At 41.7% G+C, this 21,285-nt stretch overlaps 1 protein-coding gene across 1 annotated transcript in view; it reads left to right on the top strand.

The window, feature by feature from the left end:
* LOC149840816 (ribonuclease H2 subunit B) overlaps window positions 1-21,285 on the top strand; it is a 125,914-nt gene that overhangs the window by 89,881 nt on the left and 14,748 nt on the right. The window contains exons 6-7 of the mRNA XM_090003364.1: window positions 5,249-5,313; window positions 5,705-5,774. Coding sequence (XP_089859490.1) covers window positions 5,249-5,313; window positions 5,705-5,774 — 135 coding nt within the window. The remainder of the gene's footprint in view (window positions 1-5,248; window positions 5,314-5,704; window positions 5,775-21,285) is intronic.

The following is a 21,285-nucleotide window of genomic DNA, read 5'->3' as shown; positions in this document are numbered from 1 at the left end:
GGTATATTGACGTCACCTCATCTCCTTCTTCGGCAGCAGCGACAGATCTGGTAGGTGCCTTAGCTTCTTCATCATCGATTAGATCTGCTTCCTTTGGGAGGAGGACGTCGGTTACAGAAGGGTCAGACCTGATGCTAGGTTTCTGTCAGCTGCAACACCATTAAAACAGGTATGGTGTCGTGACAGAAATCTGGATTAGGTCTGACCATTGGTGTTGATGTCGAAAAAAAAAGGTGTTGGATCAAGTCGTGTGGACAGGTAGGTCGGTGTTGTGGATGAGTTTTTTTTTTTTGAGAATTGTTTGGACGTGATTGCTGAAAGCTGCGACTGCCCAATCTGTTCTATCAAGCTTTATTAGTGCATCTGATCTAAAGTCTGAATATCAGATTATGTGAAGGTCACTTGACTGCTGTGATTTTTATAACTATTGGTCGAAATGACTGATTCACAAAAAGGGGAGCAGAAAACAGACGCTTCGACAGATTATAAAGCCTTCGCAAATCTCTTTTCGTATGGAGCGTCAGTAAAATTAGATGAGACCAACTATGCAAGATGGTCGCAAACATTTATGATGTCCTTCTCAGGAAGCATATTTTGTTGGAGTCTGAACCGATAGAAAAATCTGGAATATATGCAATGTGGGAAGAGGACAACGATATCGTTATGTCCTGGATTATGAACAGTGTGCAACCGCATATTGCCGATGGTCTCATATATTCTTCTTCAGCCAAGCAGATGCGGGATAACTTGAGGGATACATACTCACAAGAAACTATTGTGAGTCATATTCTTCAGGTAGAATAGGAAATATATCAACTGCAACAAGGGGATCAAACTTTGGCTCAATACTACGCATCCGTTAAGGCTGCGTTTGAGAGGCTGAATGCGCATAGACCTTTGTGTTGCAACAAAGAGAAGTTTTACCAGGAGCAAACCATGGTGGCTCGCCTTCTTACTGGACTATCTTCAGAGTACTAAGTGGCTAAAGTCTAGATGCTGACAGGAACAAACGTTCCTACTTTTGTTGATGCATATAATTGCCTGAGCTGGCTGGCTATGTCTCTTCCTAATTCTCAATCGGAAGCCCAATCCTTTGCTTTATCTGTTTCATTTGGTCGTGGTCGAGGAACTGTTACAAATTTCAGAGGAAGAGGTCGTGGTACTTGAGGCAGAGGCATGTTGCAGTGCTCCTTTCGTGGTCGATCTGGTCATTTAGAAGATAGATGCTTTGACAAACATGGCAGTCTTCCTTCTTCAACGGCCAAAGCTGCTCCCATGGCTCAAGTGGTCAAATCAGATGCATATTATTCCAATGATTCTGTAACTCTTAGCAGAGCTGAATATGACGAGCTTCTAGCCTTGCACCCATCTACTTCGAATTCTCCGGTCGCTGAGGTTGCATGCTCGACAGGTGATGGCCTATCTTGCCAAGGTGATAGGTGGATCATTGATTCAGGAGCATCTAGACACTTGTGTGGAAATTCGTGTAATTTTTTAAGTTTAAAACCTGTGTCTGATCATAAAAGGGTAGTTCTTGCTGATGACAGTTCTTCCCCAATTGTAGGGCACGGAAACATGTCTATTTTCCCTACTCTTCAATTGTCAAATGTTCTTCATGCTCCTTATTTTTCACAGAATTTATTATCTGTCAGTCGAATGACAAAAAGAGCTGATTTGTAGATTGATTTTTGATCCTATGTGTTGCACTTTTCAGGATTTGCTGACGGGGAAGAGGATTGGTGGTGGCTATGAAGAAGGTGGTGTGTATTATCTACATCTGCTGTTACATCATCCTCAAGTCCTTTGATGTGGCATCATCGTCTGGGTCACCTTCTAGTGCCAAAACTTCGTTGTGTCATTCCTCATATACCTCCTTCAGTTTCTTTTCAATGTGAAACATGTCAATTGAGAAAACATTGCCGAAGCTCTTTTTCCTCTAGTCAGAGTCTGTCGAGTCAAAGATTGTTTGATCTTCTTCATGTCGATGTATGGGGTCCGAGTAGGATTCCTATTAGGTCTCAGTGTTGTTATTATTTGGTTATTGTTGATGATTTCTCAAGGTTATCGTGGGTGTTCCTGTTAAAAGATCGGTCTCAAGTCCCTGTTATTCTTAAATCTTTGATTGCTTAAATAAAGACTCAATTTGACGTGTGTGTTAAAATTGTTCGCACTGATAATGCTCTTGAGTTCAAATCCAAAGACTTACTTCAGTTCTATTCTGCTATTGGGATTCAACCTCAATTTACATGTCCCCATACATCCCAGCAAAATGGTGTGGCTGAGAGGAAACATAGACAAATCCTCAATGTTGCTCGGTGCTTAATGATTCAATCCAATATGCCTGCATCATACTTGGGCGATGCGGTTTTGACTGTCGGCTTTCTCATAAATCACATGCCTTCAAGTTCTGTAGAAGACCAGATCCCAATTCAAATTTTTCATCCAGAGGTTTCTCTTTTTCCTATCCACCCTAAAGTTTTTGGATGTGTGTGTTTTGTGCATAAGTTGGGTTCTAATCGAGATAAACTTGCTTCGCAGTCTATTAAATGTGTTTTTCTTGGGTATCCTAAGAATAAAAAAAGGATATTGTTGATATGACCCTACATCCCATAAAGAGTATGTCAGTGCGGACGTTACCTTTGAGTCTATTCCATATTTTTCGAGTACTACTCCAAGGTTACAGGAGAGCCATGACGATATCCTGCCTTTGTCGATTCCTCCTTTTCCGTTAGAGTCGTTTCCTCCACAGTCCTTGGCTCCATCCTCTGGTGTGTCTTGCTATCGAGACCCTCCGATAGTATACACGCACATGTTACCACCTACCTCCATGCCTCCATTATCCCCTTCTCCTGAGGTAAGTATCCCTGAGCATACTGAAGTTTCTGCTCTTGATGATGATCTTCCTATTGCTTTGCGCAAGGGAAAGAGACAATGCACCCTTCATCCCATTTCTCAGTTTGTTTCAGAAGTTAATCTTGGGGCATCTATGAAGAATTTTATTTCGGCTCTGTCTGCCTCCTTTGCTCCGCTCCATCACAGTCAAGCTCTATTCGACCCCAAATGGATGCAGGCTATGCGGGATGAGATGGATGCCCTTTGCTCTCGGGGCACTTGGGACTTGGTTGATCCTCCTGCTGATGCAGATATTGTTGGCTGCAAATGGGTATATACCATTAAATATAACTCGGATGGGTCAATTGAACGGTACAAAGCCCGGTTGGTTGCAAAAGACTATACTCAAACTTAGGGTGTTGACTTCTTTGAAACTTTTTCCCCAGTTGCTCGACTTGGCACTATTCGTCTTGTTCTTTCTGTTGTTGTGCAATATGGATGACCCTTGTTTCAATTGGATGTCAATAATGCCTTTTTGTACGGGGATTTGCACGAAATAGTCTACATGCAACAACCCCCAGGCTTTGAGGTTCAGGGAGAGTGTCAGAAGGTGTGCAGGTTGAAGAAGGCTATTTATGGCCTGAAGCAGAGCCCTCAGGCGTGGTTTCATAAATTATTTGAGGTAATGTCGCTTTTGGGCTTTGTCAGGTCAGCCTCCGACCACTCCTTGTTTATCAAGAAAACTAGTGCTGGAATTGTTGTTATGGTGGTATATGTCGATGACATCATATTGACAGGGAACAATGCCCAAGATATTTCTGCAACAAAGGATCATCTTAAGAAACATTTTGTTACTAAAGATCTTGGTCCCCTCTGATATTTTCTGGGTATCGAGGTGGCAAGAAACAAAGAGGACTTAGTTTTGTCGCAAAGAAAGTATGTTTTGGATTTATTAAAAGAGACTGAAATGCTAGGAGCGAAGCCAGCTAGCATTCCGCTGGATCCCAAAACTCATATGTTCGATGAGAAGTCTGAATATGTAGATAGTGCCCGTTTTAGATCCTTGGTGGGTAAGTTGTTATATGTGACTGTTACTAGACCTGCCATTTCATTAGCCGTGAGTAAAATCAGTCAATTCATGGATAAACCTACCAAAGTTCACTGAGATGCAGTTATGATGGTTCTGAGGTACTTAAAGTCATCTCTTGGTAAATGACTGTTGTTTAAACAAAGGTCCTCCTTGGACGTTACTTACATTGATGCAAATTATGTGGGGTCTATTGAAGATAGAAAGTCAACAACTGGATTTTGCGTTTTTGTGGGAGGAAATCTCATTACCTGGAGGAGTAAGAAACAAACTGTTGTATCCAGGTTGAGTGCTGAATCGGAATACCGAGCTATGGCTTAGACCGCAACTGAGATTATGTGGGTAAAATCAATTTTGACCGACCTTCAGGTGAAAGTATCCCTACCTATGTTGATGGTGTGTGACAATATGGCTGCTACATATATTGCCAACAACCCAGTTTTTCATGAAAAGACTAAACATATTGAAGTTGATTGTCACTACGTACGTGACTTGGTTCAGGCTGGTTATATTTGCACAGATCATATATCTTCCGAAGATCAAGTAGCTGATGTCTTCACCAAGGCTCTGGCGAGACCTAGTTTCTCTCATTGTTGTGACAAGCTGAGCATGATTGATATCTATGCTCCAGCTTGAGGGGGAGTGTTGAGACGTGTTTATAAGGGTCTTTTGGGGTTTTCGTATTATTGTCTATTTTGTGTGGGTCTTTTTGTAATTTGGTGCTCACAGTTAATCTCTATTTAAGAAAAGATTAACCCTAATGTGAACAAGATCTTTAGTTTTAGCGTCTCTATGGGAGTCAACGTCAATAGTATGTATGACAATTGATAGTTAGATTCTTCTGTGAATGCCGTATTTATTGCTCAATTCCATTCTTTTCAGAGATCTGTTAACAATGATACCAACTGTAAAAACTCTTACTTTTCTAATGCATCGGCAGCCGTGTGTTGACTTGAGAATCTATTCAATTTCAGCTCACTAGCTTCTAATTGAGTAACTTCACTAATCCTGCATTTATGAAATCCACTCGGTGTGATTTTGCTTTCTACTTTAAATTGAAATGTAAGAATTTCTCTATTTGTCTTCTCTCTATCATCTTTTCATTATTGTTTATTTTTACAGTTCATTTGTTACATTAACCTGCAACTTATTCTCAGAGTGTGAATGTACCATTTAGATATCTCCTTGCTTTTGTTAATACTTTTAGAACTGGTGGTTTGGAAATGGAAGCTATTAGATCGTTATTTTCTTCCATTAATTTTATAAGTTAGCAGTTTTATAAATCCATTGAGATTGCAGAGTTATTCATTGGGTCAAATATCTATGCAGAAGTTGGATCAATGAAGTTCTATAGGCTAGATGATTCACAAGTTTTAATTTGGCTATGCCAGAAGGTATGTTCCTTGCAGATTTTTCTCTGATATGGTTAGGTCGCACTATCATAACCAAGGAGTATCATGTTCATATCCCATGGTGTTATGCCCCAACGTGCCTATAAAAAAAGGGTCATCTACAATGTTCATATTGTGTTTCAAAGTTTGTTGTCCAGCTATTTTCAAGTCTCTTTGATGGAGAAAATCTCTTTTTTATTTTCCTCCCTCATAATGGCATATATTTATAGACTGCTTCTACCTTTTCATCATGAAGGAAAATTTTTATATACTCCTTTTCAAAATGTTGTGGTAGGGACCAATAAATTTTGTTAGTATATTCTTTAATCTTGCTCCTGAGGGAGGGCTCATCTTTTCGCTTAATCTTATCTCTCTCTTTTTTCTTCTTTTTCAGGTAGAACATCTTAAGTCGAAATTACTCACACTAAATAAGATGTACTCTCTTAGAAATGAGAAAGACACATGTAAGTCTCACACCGTGAAATCAAAGTGTACTATTCTTCTTGTACCTAGTGGAATATTTGCCCCTTTTTTGGTTCACTTTATTTTCTAGCATTAACTTTCGTTGCAAACTTTCTTTATTTTCCAGAAAAGTTATGGTTCTAGATTTGGTTTTGGCCATGTGATATATTCTTGAAAGCAGCTGCAAGTTTGTATTATCCATTTATAACCTTTTACAAGTTGGATGACATCTCATATTATTTTTGCTACTGACCACAAGATCACACTGCCATTTTATATAAAGAAAATGTAAATATTTCATGTTGTAGCTGTTAAAATGGTATCATTCGACATTTGTAATATTATATATATATATATATATATATTCATATATGGTATATATGCATATGTATTATCCTAATTATATATATAAAATATATATTTATCTATTTATAGGCATAGGGGTAGTTTAGACATTTCACAGTTTTTACGCATATTCCATTTGGAATATGTTTGTAATTTTATTTTTAATTTTCTTTTTTATTTTTCCCTTTTTTTGTGGTTTGCGCCACCTAGGGAGGCTCCCCAAAGAGTCGTTGGGGAGCCCCCAACGGTCACAAATGTGACCGTTGGGGGCTCCCAACGACTCCTTTGGGAGCCCCCTTGGTGGCCCCTCTCTTGTGTTATAAATAGGGGTCTCCCCCTTTGTATTCTTTACTCCTTGGAGGAGCTTATGCTCCATTGTATGGGGTTTATACCATGGTTGCCAGTTGAGGAAGCGGGAGCGGGAAGCGATACGGGAAGCGGGAGCGGGAAGAGAGGCACTTTCAAAATTTTAGGAAGCGGGGAAGCGTGGGACCACTTAGGAGCGATTCGGGAAGTGTCTCGGAAGCGACCTAGGAAGCGTCTCGGAAGCGACATAGGAAGCGTCTCGGAAGCGAGGGGGAAGCGAAAAAAATAAAAATAAAAATAAAAAATACAAAAAATTGAAAAAAACAGGGGAAGCTTGGGGAAGCGAGGGGGAAGCGTGGGGGAAGCGCGCTTCCCATTAAAGGGAAGCGCGTCCCCCATTAAAGGGAAGTGCGTCCCCCATTAAAGGGAAGCGCGCTTCCCAAAAAAGGGGGACACGCTTCCCAAAAAAGGGGGACGCTTCTCCCCACGCTTCGGAAGCGCGACGTTCTGCGCTTCCTCTTTTAGCTAGGCGCTTCCGGTAACCCTGGTTTATACCCCCTTCTTCCTTCTTCTTCAATAATATTCAACTTATGACTTTATGTCATATTTTTGCCCCTTGTGTGGGTTTATGTGTTAGCACATTATGTGCTTGTGTTGTTCCCTTTAATGGGTTTATTCGCACTTCATGTGCATGTGTATGGGTTCTTTATTGAACCTAATGTATTCAAAGCCACTTTCTAACATGGTATCAGAGCCAAGTTGAGATCGAGTTGCTCTTTGGTGCATCAGGAAGCGTGGTATTCAAGAAATTTTTAAAGAAAAATGGTGAAGTATTTATTTCTCTCTCTTTTCTTTCTTAAAGTTATTAGGTATGCATTCTATTTCCTTAAGTATTGTATGAAGAATTTAATATGTTTTTTATGTGTATTCTTTGTCATTATGTCTTTTTATAAAAATTTGAGTTACTTGATACTCTATTGAATCTTTTTCATATACATACTTTTTCGTATGTTTTTCTTTGAAAAATTTGAAAATGATAACTTATTTGGCGAAAAATTAGATATATGATTGCTCAAAACTTAATGGGTCGGTAAAGATTTATGACCATTGGAGCCTTGAATTTATATTTTAAATCTAACTTTGTTTATAAGAATACCTTTTATATAAGGTAAGTCTTAAAGAAAGGTATGTTAAGATTAAAATGTTTGTGAGATGTAGTTTTTCGAAAAATGCTAAATTCCTTAATAAGTTTTGATTCACTTACCCAATGTGTCCTTTTTATAATGAGCAACATTTAATTAAGAAAGTTTTTTTTTATATAATTCCGGTTGAATTAAGTTTTAAAAGTCTTATGGAATATGGTGATTTTCTTTGCATCTTTATACTCTTAAAAGATTTTTCAATTTGATTTAAAGAGCTTGTCTTATTATAAAATTTATGGTCTTCACTAATGTTTGTTGCGTACTTATTACATTAGGAGTTCGTAATAATCTATTAAGTCATGTTTTTTGATAAAACTTAAAAGCTTTTGAATTTTTCCTCAATAAATGTTTAATTTTATTGATTTATGCCATAGTACAATCTTACTTTATCATAAGGTTTTTTTAACAAATCTATTATTCTTCTTTGTTGGAATTTCTCTCACTTTAGTGGAGTTTCCCCCTTCTTTGGGAATTTTGTGTGTTTTGAGCTCTCTTTAAGGAGCCTTTCGGTCCTTATAATCTTCTTGTGAGTATATACTCTTTTATGAAGATTTCATGGTTGTTGTGAGAAGATTGTTTGTGAGTATCTTTTTCCTTGCATAATATCCTTTAACGATTCATTAATACTTGTAACCCTTTGTGGATCTTTTGAGATTGGTTGTGAGCATCATTTTTTAAGTTACAATAGTGGATTTCATAAGATTTTTCAAACTTCACCATCTTTATGAATGCCTATATTAGCCTAAGTTTGTTATTTGCTTATTCAAGATTATTGTCATTTAAAAATCTTGCATTGCACATTGCATAAAAGTGCATCTATTATCATTTGGTGTGCATTTAATTGCACTTTATATCTATCATAGTTGAGGCTTGTTTTTGACTTTTTGATTATTCCAAATCGGTTCTTACGCATGATGTTGCTTAATATTTCATAATTGTGTTAGTTGTATAATAAGTCTTTTTGTATAATTGACTTCTTTTGAAGATTAAGCATAATTCATGTTTATGCAAAATTGTTGTTATAAAGCATATTATTGTGATTGATTATATTGGACCTTTGATTCATTTTTTTAATCGGTCCTCTTTTCTTTGAAAAATAATTCCTAAAGTGTTTATTGCCTTTTTTGTGGCATTTATATTTGTCCATCACATGTTTCTTTAATACATCATTATTTTGGCCTTATTATTGTTTTATTAGAGATGTTTGTTGAGGTGAGTTTTGGGCACCTCGTGTTATATCATTTTAGATTGTCCAAATTGCCATATTATAGATGGTGGTTGAGGTGAGTTATGTGCACCTTGGGACTCTAGAATGATTTGGTATATGATCTCTAATTATGAGTGTGACACTCGTTGTTATGTCATTCTAGATTGTCCACTTGCCATATTATAGATGGTTGTTGAGGTGAGTTATGGGCACCTTGGGACTCTAAAATGATTTGTTATATGATCTCTAATTATGAGTGTTCACTCATTTTTTCTCTTTTGGCCATTGATCTAATGGATGCTCTCATTTATATGTAAATGTGATGGATATATGGTGTTTAAAACCTTAAATGTTTTAAGGTATATTAAAATCAAGGTTTTGGGGATTATTGCCCAACCTTTTATTGTTTATGAATCATATGAGTGTCTTTGCACATTTATGTTTTGTGCTTTTGTGCACAAGTGATCTTGGTGTGTGTATATTCACACATTTATTCCAAAATGATATTGTTATGGGTATTCTTTTTGAAGAATATTGTTTCAAGGTTTTATTTATATGTTTGTTATTACAAGTTTTATTGCCTAAAAAAGTCTTCTCCTTTTATGCCCCTTATCTAAGTGTCATCATATGTAGACAAGAATTTTATTACACCTTCGTGTGTTGGTTGCCCTTTGTTGGCTTTTGCTCTCTTGGTCTAGTAGCTGAACACACTTGTCTTGAGTGTTATTATATGTAGACAAGGCACGTTGATTCACACCATGGTGTGTGATTTTAGTTCATATTGGCGTTTGTGTCCTTGCTCTAGTCGCTGAGATGTATGCCCATGGTTGGCTTATTTCACTCATTTCAAGTGCCATCTTATGTAGACAAGAGATGTATTGTGTTTTAGCCCATGGTTGGCTTGTTACTCTTGTTCTAGTAGCTGAACATACTTGGTTTTGAATGTATTTTTACGTAGACAAGAGATGCTTTTGGTCCATGTTGGCGTGTATTCTCTTGTTCTTGTCGTAGATGCACTCATTTCAAGTATTATTATATGTAGACAAGAGATTCTTTTGTACAACTTTGTGTGTGTCTTTGGCCTTTAATGGCATTATATTTGTATTCTTGATCTAGTAGCTTATACACTTGATTTATGGGTTTTGGAGGACTAATGAGGTAGTTGTTTGTAATGGATGAACTATTGTTGAAATTTGCAAAGTTTCATTCATGACTTGTGTTTTAAGATATTCAAGTGAATCATATTTTTGATATGCATATTTTAAAATCAAGTTGATTTTTTGGCATTTAATCTATATATTAAGTGCTTATGGTATTTTGGCCACTTTTGTATGCAAAATGTGTCCTTTTTGTCAATTGAGTGAGATTTTCCTAAATGGGTAAGATTCTCTACTCAAATAACACTATTCGTTTTGCCTCGTAAATGAATTTAAAACCTTGTGAACTCTTGTGTTTATTTTATGCTTGGAGACTTCGTTTCTCTTGTTTGGCACTTCATTACATGTTTGAAGATGTTCATTAATGATTCCTTTATATATTAATTCATTTCATGATAATATATGCATATATGGCCTTTTAGGATCTCATTCAATAAAGTATATATTGCTTATGCCTCTTCGTAGGATTATTGTGGTATCCCTTAGTGGACTATTTTGTTATTCCCCCATTATGGGGTTGTGTTTGTCCAATATTGGACCTTATGAATGCATTATGCATTCTTGCAATATGTTTCCGCTCACTCTTTAAACATGATATATGATTTTGAAAACTTTGGTTTTCTAAATTTTCTTTTCATGCTAAAGTAATTATCCTATTATGCATAAATTTTGCACCTTGTTAGGAATGTTCCTTTTTGAGTAAAGTGCAAAGATATTTTTTACTTGTTCTTTGTTGTTGTTTCTCAGGATCTTGAAGATGAAAAGAAGTACCTTGGATAGATCATGGAAGGTGCTCATCGTTAAAGACATTAGAGAGAGACATTTACAATGGCATTCGTCCTGAAGGCTCTTGAAGCCTTGAGATTCTTCCTCTTGCTTTCTTCAATCTTTTCGTTCCCCCACGCAAAGCTTGAGGGGGGTGTTAAAATGTATCATTCGACAATTGTAATATTATATATATATATATTCATATATGGTATATATGCATATGTATTATTCTAATTATATATATAAAATATATATTTATCTATTTATAGGCATAGGGGTAGTTTAGACATTTCACAGTTTTTACGTATATTCCATTTAGAATATGTTTGTAATTTTATTTTTAATTTTTCCCTTTTTTTGTGGTTTGCGCCACCTAGGGAGGCTCCCCAAAGAGTCGTTGGGGAGCCCCCAACGGTCACAAATGTGACCGTTGGGGGCTCCCAACGACTCCTTTGGGAGCCCCCTTGGTGGCCCCTCTCTTGTGTTATAAATAGGGGTCTCCCCCTTTGTATTCTTTACTCCTTGGAGGAGCTTATGCTCCATTGTATGGGGTTTATACCCCCTTCTTCCTTCTTATTCAATAATATTCAACTTATGACTTTATGTCATATTTTTGCCCCTTGTGTGGGTTTATGTGTTAGCACATTATGTGCTTGTGTTGTTCCCTTTAATGGGTTTATTCGCACTTCATGTGCATGTGTATGGGTTCTTTATTGAACCTAATGTATTCAAAGCCACTTTCTAACAGTAGCTACTAAAGGCTGTTTTTCTTCTTCTAGCTTGATCTTTTGAAGCTTGTCTCCGAAATAGGAATTCTATCTACTACCTATTGGAATGGTAATAAAAATTCCTATTGAAAAAGTTACATCAGTCCACTTTTTGGGAATTTGATAGAATATGATGGAGCTCATGTTTTACTGCATCACTGAAACTCATGAAACATGGAGCCACTGGGATTTTCGCTAATGAAAATACTCACAGGCTATGTTACCTGGGCACGACAAAAGGCCCCACGTACCCGTGTTGACACAGCCCAACACTGGAACTGGTACTGGGTGCGGCACAGGTACGTGTTGGGCCTTAGTTGGTCGGGTCCAAATGGGACCCAACCCAAACCCAACTCTCTCTCTCTCTCTCTCTCTCTTGTCCTGTCTCCATCGTAACCAACGGGAGAAGAAGAAGATAAAGGGGAGGAGAAAGAGGAAGAAAAAGAGCAGGAGAAGAGAAAGAAAGAAAAGAGAGAGAGAGGCACCCAACTCCTTGCTTCTTCGTCTTCTTCTTCTCTTGCTCGATCTCCTTTGTATACAGAGAGAGAGAGGCAGTGGGTTTGGGGGTCCTCCTTCTCGCTCTTCTTCGCATAGAGAGAGTAGCAACAACAGTGGCTCGTCCTCATTCTCCTTCACATTGAGAGAGAGGGCAGCAGCGGCTCCTCCTTGTTCTCGTTCTTCTTCTTCACACACACACACACATATATATATATATATATATATATATATATATATATATATAGAGAGAGAGAGAGAGAGAGAGAGAGAGAGAGAGAGAGAGAGAGAGAGGTGGGAATGGGGTTACAAAGTACCCCCTTCCCTTGAAAATAAAAGGAAAAAGTGTTACAAACACCCCTCTATTTAAAAAAAATAATTTTACCCCCCTTGTTTCTTTTTTTATTTTAAAATGTTTCTTTTTTTTTTCATTTAAAAATGTTATTCACCCTCCCCCCTTACACACACACACACACATATATATATATATATAATATATATATATATATATATATATATATAGAGAGAGAGAGAGAGAGAGAGAGAGAGAGAGAGAGAGATGAAAACCTCAATGGAAAACCCTCCCAAACCTCCCCAATGGACAATTTGATGTTTTTTTTCAAAATTCTGACCGTACAAATGTTGATCTATATGCTTTTTTTATAGGAATCAGTTCTTGGAGTATTTGATTCCGATGCATGGATAGGTTTTATAAGTTTCAAAATCAACGGCGTACAATTTTCATAAATTTTTGAGGCTCCAAATACCATTTTTTCTATCCAAAATTCATGATCCAAGTGTTGATTTATAGTAAATCAATCATGCTGAACACATCTGTACGGTCAGAATTTTGAAAAAAACACCAAAAAAGTTCCATTAGGGAGGTTTTCATTCCCCTATATATATATATATATATAGTCGTGTCCCTGCACCCACATTTTTTGGAATTGCTGTGTCGTACCCTCACCGTACCCAGATGACATAGCTCACAGGTGGCATTTAAATGCTCCATAAAGGAAATTTGTTTGATGCCTGATATTCTAAGTAGAAAAGAACATAAGAGATGAAAGTAGAATAATCTTGAGAACTAAATTAAACAATTAAGAGGCGTAATATAGTCAGAAAAAAAAACCCAAGTAAAGATTTTCTTGTTCTTACTATAGATCATTATGATTGTTAGGTCCGCATCCCCTGCGAAGGTGTAAAACCAGTTAAAAAAAAAATTTATAAAGATCGGACCCGGGTCGGGTCCAGACCCGACCCGGATCCAACCTGTGCCAGCCCCTCGAAAACCCTTTTCGAGGGGACTGGCAGCCCACGGCAGGGGGCCTCTCCGGCGACACAGGGGGCGGGCCCTGTGTGCGCCCCCTCCCTATTTAAAAGACGAGAGGGGAGAGGGGATCCTCTGAAGCAGAATCCTCTGAAGCAGAATCCCCTTGGCAAGCCCAGATGGGATGCAATTTCTGCGGCGAAGGACATACGATGGATAATTGTCAACTCAGGGAAGCATACGATAGAAGGGGGACTGCAGCACAAGATCTGGACGACACAACATCCTCTGTCCAGGGTACTTATGACACACCATCGTGTGATGGACAAATATTACCCCTAGAGAGTGCTCAGGACATCGCTCCACCCACTCATATGCCTTCCCTCAACTCACCAATTTACACACCATCCCCAGACTCGCCACAGTATATATCAGATACTTCGGTAAACACTCCGGCTTCACCGCTATACATATCGGATTCCCCGGTGTACACACCAGCTCCACCGCTGTACATACCAGATTCTCCGGTGTACACTCCGGCTTCGCCGCCCTATGCACCGGATGCCTCGCCACATTACTCCCCCACTACCCCTCTTCACGGGCAAGAAGTCCCGAATGAGGATTTGCATCCTTTTCCCCCTCTGCGCGGGTTAAGGCGCACGGGTATCGCAAGAGAGTACTTGAGGAAGTACTCTCATCATCATCCCTAAAAGATATAAACTCGTTGGTTTGTGTACCCGTGGACAGTTTTTGTTTTAACTTTTTGTAAGTGCCCTCTTATACCAGCATTGCTGGGCTTTTTGTAATCTCTATTACTCGGAAATATGATAAACTTTTTGATATTACTCTTCTGTTTCAAGTATTGACTTATGTATCATCTGGGTATTTTAAGGATGGTTCGAGGGTCGAACGAAGGTTCGTCTGACGAATGGTCAGATCAACGGGGATTCATCATGGAATCGTTGAGCGCATTGGCTAGCGCCATGCAAAATCAAGCGCACAGCCAAGTACCTACCCCAGAACCAAGCCACCCTGCGACAGTATCATATGAAAAGTTCTTAAAACTCGATCCTCCAACCTTCGCAGGCAAGCCCGACCCCGATGCAGCTGAAAACTGGATTTTGGAAATAGAACGAGTTTTCCAAGTTTTGACAGTCCCAGAAGACAAGAAGACCCTTTATGTTACTTTCAGACTTTTGGGTGCCGCCCGCCATTGGTGGGACACGACTCGGAACATACAGTTCCCGACAGACTTGTTTATTCCTTGGGAGGCTTTCAAGAAGGCTTTCTTGGAGAACTATTTTCCTCCTCATGCGAGGGAGAGGAAAAAGGTGGAGTTCTTGGAACTTTGCCAAGGTTCGTCAAGTCTGGTGGACTACATCTCCAGGTTCCAGGAGTTGGAGCGTCATTGCCCCAACTTATTTGCAGATGATCGGGAGCGGGCGGGTAAATTCATCCGCGGATTAAAGGAAGGACTCCGACCAAGGGTCCTAAACAGCATGCCATCAACTCTCTCCGCAGCTGTTGCTGCAGCCACTCTCCTGACTGAGGATTGGGAACGCTCCAAGAGCACCCAAAGCAAGAAGCCACCCGTTGCGGGTAACGATCAAAAGAGATATCCCTCTGGCGGTCAAGCCAAGCGACCGCCCTCTTTCATAAACAAGGAAGGTGGAAGAAAGCCATATCCTCCTTCCAAACGTCAGCGTCCTCAGGGCAACCCTCCCGCCCGGCAGCAGGCGGGCGATGTCTGCCCCAAATGCGGACGACCTCACCCCGGGCAAGCATGCCCTCTTCTTACAGGCGGATGCCTGTACTGTGGCAAGATGGGCCACTTTGCACGCGAGTGCCGCAAGAAGGCGGCTGACGACCTAAGAAGGAATAATGGAGCACCTCTGCTCCCCCGACCACCGCCGCAACCGCAACAACAGCAACATTCTTATCAGGCGCAACAACCACAGTCCAGCGGCCAGAAGAAAGCACCGGGGCGCGTTTACACTGCCACGGTCGAACAGCTGACCAAGGCCGAGCTTGTGCAAGGTACCATTTCGATTGCTAACCAAGCAGCTTTCGTACTCTTTGATTGCGGTGCCACTCATTCTTTTGTTTCTGTAAAATTTGCTGAACTCTTGCACGCACCTGTAAGTTCGTTAGATAATGCTCTCAACGTCTATAACCCGATTGGGAAGAGCACTATTTGTGCGACCTACGTGCCAGCTTTGGACGTAGTCTTGGTAGATCGACATTATCCGGCCTGCACTATCCTTCTAGATATGACCGAATTTGACGTCATCCTAGGCATGAATTGGCTGTACAAGTACCATGCCAAGATCTTTTGCCATGAAAGCAAAATTGTGTTATCTCCACCAGGGTTGCCTAAGGTGAAATTCAAGTTCGTGAAGGCGGTCCGTGCAAGCAAGATGATTTCTTCGCTAAAGGCACAACATTACCTGAGAAGGGGATGCACTGCCTTTTTAGTCAGTGTCGTCCAGTCCGAACCGACATTAGTTTCGATTAGAAATCTGGAGGTGGTTCGGGATTTTCCAGACATCTTCCCAGAGGAGCTGCCAGGACTTCCCCCACCACGAGAGGTTGAATTCAACATCGAGTTGCTACCAGGTACTGCGCCAATTTCTAAAGCTCCATACCGTATGGCGCCAGCCGAGCTCGAGGAACTCAAGAAGCAGCTACAGGAATTGATGGATCTAGGATTCATTCGCCCCAGTGTCTCGCCTTGGGGAGCTCCTGTTTTATTTGTTAAAAAGAAAGATGGATCATTGCGGTTGTGCATCGACTATCGAATGCTCAACCAGGCCACGATAAAGAATAAATATCCGTTACCGCGTATCGAAGATTTGTTCGATCAACTGCGGAATGCCAAGATTTTCTCAAAGATCGACCTTAGGTCAGGATACCATCAACTCAGAATTAGGGGAGATGATATCTCCAAGACGGCTTTTCGAACCAGGTATGGGCATTTCGAGTTTACTGTCATGCCTTTCGGACTCACCAACGCTCCTGCAGCCTTCATGGACCTCATGAACCGTGTGTTTAAACCCTTTTTAGACACCTTCGTCATCGTGTTCATTGATGACATCCTGGTGTACTCAGAGACCTGGGATCAACATCGCGAACACCTGATCATCATTTTGGAAACCTTGCGGAAGGAGCATTTGTTTGCTAAATTCTCTAAAAGCGAGTTTTGGCTCAAGGAGGTTATGTTTTTGGGACATGTTATATCCGAGAAAGGCGTATCCGTAGATCCTGCAAAGGTGGAGGCCGTACTAAGCTGGCAGCAACCGAGGAATGTTCGTGACATCAGAAGCTTCCTTGGATTAGCTGGATATTATCGAAGATTTATCCAAGATTTTTCCAAACTCTCCCTGCCTATGACAAAGCTACTAAAGAAGGATGCTAAGTTCGTGTGGGACGATTCGTGCGAAAACAGTTTTCAGTTGCTGAAGGAACGACTTACTACCGCTCCTATCTTAGCCTTGCCTTCAGGACAAGGCGGCTTCGTAATTTATACTGACGCTTCCGGGACAGGCTTGGGCTGCGTCCTAATGCAGAATGATAAGGTAATCGCCTACGCATCGCGTCAACTTAAGATTCATGAGAAGAATTATCCGACTCATGACTTGGAGTTAGCGGCTGTGGTGTTCGCATTAAAGATTTGACGACACTACTTGTACGGGGAACAATTCGAGGCTTTTACGGATCATAAGAGCCTCAAGTACTTGTTTTCACAGAAGGAGCTTAATATGAGGCAACGACGGTGGCTAGAATTTCTCAAGGATTACGATTTCACCCTTTCTTACCATCCAGGAAAGGCGAACGTGGTAGCTGATGCTCTCAGCCGTAAGGCTTCTAGCATTTCCGTCAACCTATTATACGTTGGTTGGAAGTTGATCGAGGATTTGGTTTCCTGGAAACCGTTTGCAGTCTCATCAAATTCTATCAGTCTTTCTAATCTGATAGCTCAACCTGAGCTGTTAGCCAAGATCCTTGCTGGGCAAAAGACTGATGCGCAGTACGAGAAGTTGAAGGCTCGTACACAACAGACCGATACTCCTTTCCGACTTAAGGACGATGGAAGCATTTGGCTCAAAAATCGTCTTTGGGTCCCAAATGATCCCGTTTTGAAAGACGAAATTCTCGTAGAAGCCCATAAATCCAAATATACGATTCACCCGGGAGGCACGAAGATGTTCAAAGACTTGCAGCGCAGATTTTGGTGGAGCGGAATGAAGCGAGACGTGGCCGAATACATCTCTAAGTGTTTGACTTGCCAGCAGATTATGATCGAGCATCAACGACCTGGCGGAGTGATGCAACAAATGGAGATCCCACAATGGAAGTGGGAAGACATCACTATGGACTTTATCGTCGGTTTGCCAAGGACACGAAGAAAGAACGATGCGATTTGGGTGATCGTTGATTGACTCACCAAATCGGCTCATTTCCTTCCTATCCGTATTAGTCAGTCCTTAGACAGTTTGGCGGATCTATACATTCGTGAGATTGTGAGGTTGCACGGTGTTCCGGTATCTATCATCTCCGATCGTGATCCGAGGTTTACCTCGAGGTTTTGGGGACAACTTCAAATCGCTTTGGGTACGAATTTAAAGTTCAGTACCGCCTTTCACCCTCAGATTGACGGACAGTCTGAACGCACAATTCTGACTTTGGAGGACATGCTGCGTGCGTGCATGATGGACTGGAAGGGAGAATGGGATTCTCATACCAGTCTGGCCGAATTCGCGTACAACAACAGTTACCACGCTAGCATCGGGATGGCCCCTTACGAGGCCTTGTATGGAAAGCCCTGCCGTTCGCCTCTCTACTGGGACGAGGTTGGCGAGCGAAGGATGGAATCTCCTCAGCAGGTGCAAATGATATGAGAGCGACTCCGTACTGCACAGAGTCAGCAGAAAAGTTACGCGGATCGTCGTCGTCGAGAGCTCACCTTCTCGATAGGAGATATGGTTTTTGTTAAGGTATCTCCCACAAAGAGCGTTTTTCGTTTTGGGAAAAAGGGAAAGCTAAGCCCTAGATTTGTCGGACCGTTCGAGATCCTGGAACGGATTGGTGAAGCAGCTTATCGTGTGGCTTTACCTCCTCAGTACGCTCAGATCCATAACGTTTTTCACGTATCCATGCTTCGGAAATACGTTCACGACCCATCACACATCATCCATTATGATGATGTAGACATTCAGAAGGATTTGTCTTTTGAGGAAAGACCAGTCGAGATCGTTGATCGTCGAGATCAAGTGCTTCGATCTAAGATAATATCTCTTGTAAAGGTCCGTTGGAAGCACCATGGAATAGAGGAATGTACTTGGGAGCCTGACTCTGCTATTAGGGAGAAGTACCCTGACTTGTACTTTGATCATTAAGTTCAATTTAATTTCGAGGACGAAATTATTTTAAGGAGGGTTGGATGTAAAACCAGTTAAAAAAAAAAATTATTAAGATCGGACCCGGGTCGGGTCCAGACCCGACCCGGATCCAACCTGTGCCAGCCCCTCGAAAACCCTTTTCGAGGGGACTGGCAGCCCACGGCAGGGGGCCTCTCCGGCGACACAGGGGGCGGGCCCTATGTGCGCCCCCTCCCTATTTAAAAGACGAGAGGGGAGAGGGGAGGGCCTACGAGCCTCCCCCGACCCCCCCCGACTCTCTCTCATCTCTCGTCTCTCTCCCCTCTGCTCTCTCTTCCCCCGACTCCATCTCCTTCTCCCTTTGCCGACGCAGGCCAACCCCCTCCCCTTCACGGCATCCACTCGCCGACGAGCCCCTCCCCGACAACCTCCTTTCTCCTCGGCAACCCAGGTAAACACCCCTCCCCCTCTCTTCTTCCGTTGGCTCGCCGGAAGGCCGGCAGGTGGCCGGCAGCCCCTGCCGAGCCTTCCTCCTCTTTTTCGACAGGCAAGGGGCTCCGCCCCCTTGCCTTCCTCTTTCTCGACAGGCAAGGGGCTCCGCCCCCTTGCCTTCCTCTTTTTTCGACAGGCAAGGGGGCTCCGCCCCCCTTGCCCTTATCTTCTTAAGCAGGTAGGGGGCAGAGCCCCCTGCCCTTTTTAATATTCTGGCAGGGGCCATGGCCCCTTCCCTTCCCTTCGTGTAGGGGCCGATGGCCCCTGCCCCTCCCTTAACCGACAGGGGCCTCTGGCCCCTGTCTCTCTTTCCTGTCGAGCAGAGGCTCGACAGGGGCCATTGGCCCCTGCCACCTCTCTTGATTAGCCGCAGGGGGGGGGGGGCTTTGGCCCCCGCACTGCCCCTCTTAAAAAAAAAAACCCAGCAAGGGCCCCGATGGCCCCTGCACCCATCTCCTTTTAGTGGCATGGGTCATTGGACCCTACCCCGTTCTCTTTCGTAACGGTAGGGGCCGATGACCCCTGCATTGAGTTGCGGAGAAACCGAGCTTTCTCCTTACCTATTTTCATTTTATACATGCTAAACTACGTACTTGTGCAGTGTTACGCAACGGAGCCCGTTCGCGCCCCGCGAACTAAACCGACGATCACTTACGTTCGTAGACGGCTTCATTCTCGCAATACTCCAAGGTAGGAGAAGTTGCACAAGGACTTAAATAATTAAATCAAGCTTAAATAATTGATAATCGAAAGGACTTAATGATATATTTATATACTTATATGTATATAAGTACACTTTTAATTCAAGGACGCGGTTTCACGATCCTTGTCCTTTGCTTTCGCATTTCAGTCTGCCGCCGCGCTTTGCGCCCAGGCTTTTTACTTTCGTATTTACTGCTTATTGTCTTTTAATTCAAGGACGCGGTTTCGCGGTCCTTGTCCTTTGCTTACGCACTTTCTGTTTCTGTTGCCGTCGCGCTTTGCGCCCAGGCTTTTTGCTTTCATAGTTACTATTTACCGTCTTTTAATTCAAGGATGCGGTTTCGCGATCCTTGTCCCTTGCTTTCGCAGTTCCTGTTTGCCGTCGCGCTTCGCGCCCAGGCACTTCCTTTGCGCATTATTATCTTTTGTTTCTTTTCCTTGCCATAGACTCAGAGTATTCGAGAGGAATACCTATTCCTCTTTCTACCCGATACGTTTTGGGAAAACCCTTGATCGGGAGCAAGACCAAGTTGTTGGGTGATAGGTTCCTTTGTAAAACCCATTTACCAAAACCAGTGTCGTGACTTACATAGCACCCATACACTGCGTCATCGGATGTCAGATTCGAGAAAATCACATGCCTTATGTTGGCAAGATTGTGTGTCGTTTCGAAAGATTTGATATGTTAAAATAGTTTTTATAAAACATTATATCTTTGCGAAACACACTCTCGAGGCTCCTATTAAGGACCTGTATCCCTTTTCTCGTAAGCATACTTCTAAAACATGCGAGACATGTTAGTACTACGACGATTGGATGAGAGAGTCTTATGACCTCGATTAATGCTTAGTGAGGTTGTTGAAAACACATATAAGAGTGGGATCGCCTTCATAGGCAAGATGCTCGTTTCGGTCTAATGGACCAGAGCATGAAGAATGAGGCAACAACTAAGAAACCCCATCGCGCTCAATTCAACCTTGCTTCGTCAAGAGAGAGGACGAAAGGTACCAACTCCGATAGACAGTCCATTTATGGCTTTCAAAAAGGGCAAAAGACCCGTTTTTCCCCAGTCATCGGAGGTTAGGGGGAGGGATAGGGGCTACATAAGTTAGCCTAACACTTCTGCAAAAGTTGGATGCATCCCTATCAGGCCTTGGGGACTTACTCTCTCGACCATCGGTCGTCTCCATAGGAATAGGATTCAGTCAGACAACCGAGGTATATTAAAATACTTAACATAATGAACACTCGGCTTGGACTCGACTGTTTCGACTCACGTGCCATGTATGTACCCGCATGGTCGGTTATCAAGTAATAACTAAATTGAGCATGCACACCCTTTTCAGTTTGTTGTACTTAGCTTATTCCTCCAGTCTATCTGCTTAGTTTGCTCGTTACTACCTGCTGCATAAATTATCTATGCC

The sequence above is a fragment of the Nuphar pumila genome, chromosome 4, assembly GCF_984573655.1.
Source record: "Nuphar pumila chromosome 4, dmNupPumi1.hap1.1, whole genome shotgun sequence".
In the NCBI taxonomy this organism is placed as follows: domain Eukaryota; kingdom Viridiplantae; phylum Streptophyta; class Magnoliopsida; order Nymphaeales; family Nymphaeaceae; genus Nuphar; species Nuphar pumila.
Note: the sequence above shows the minus strand (reverse complement) of the source record. Positions and strands in the feature narration are given on the sequence as shown.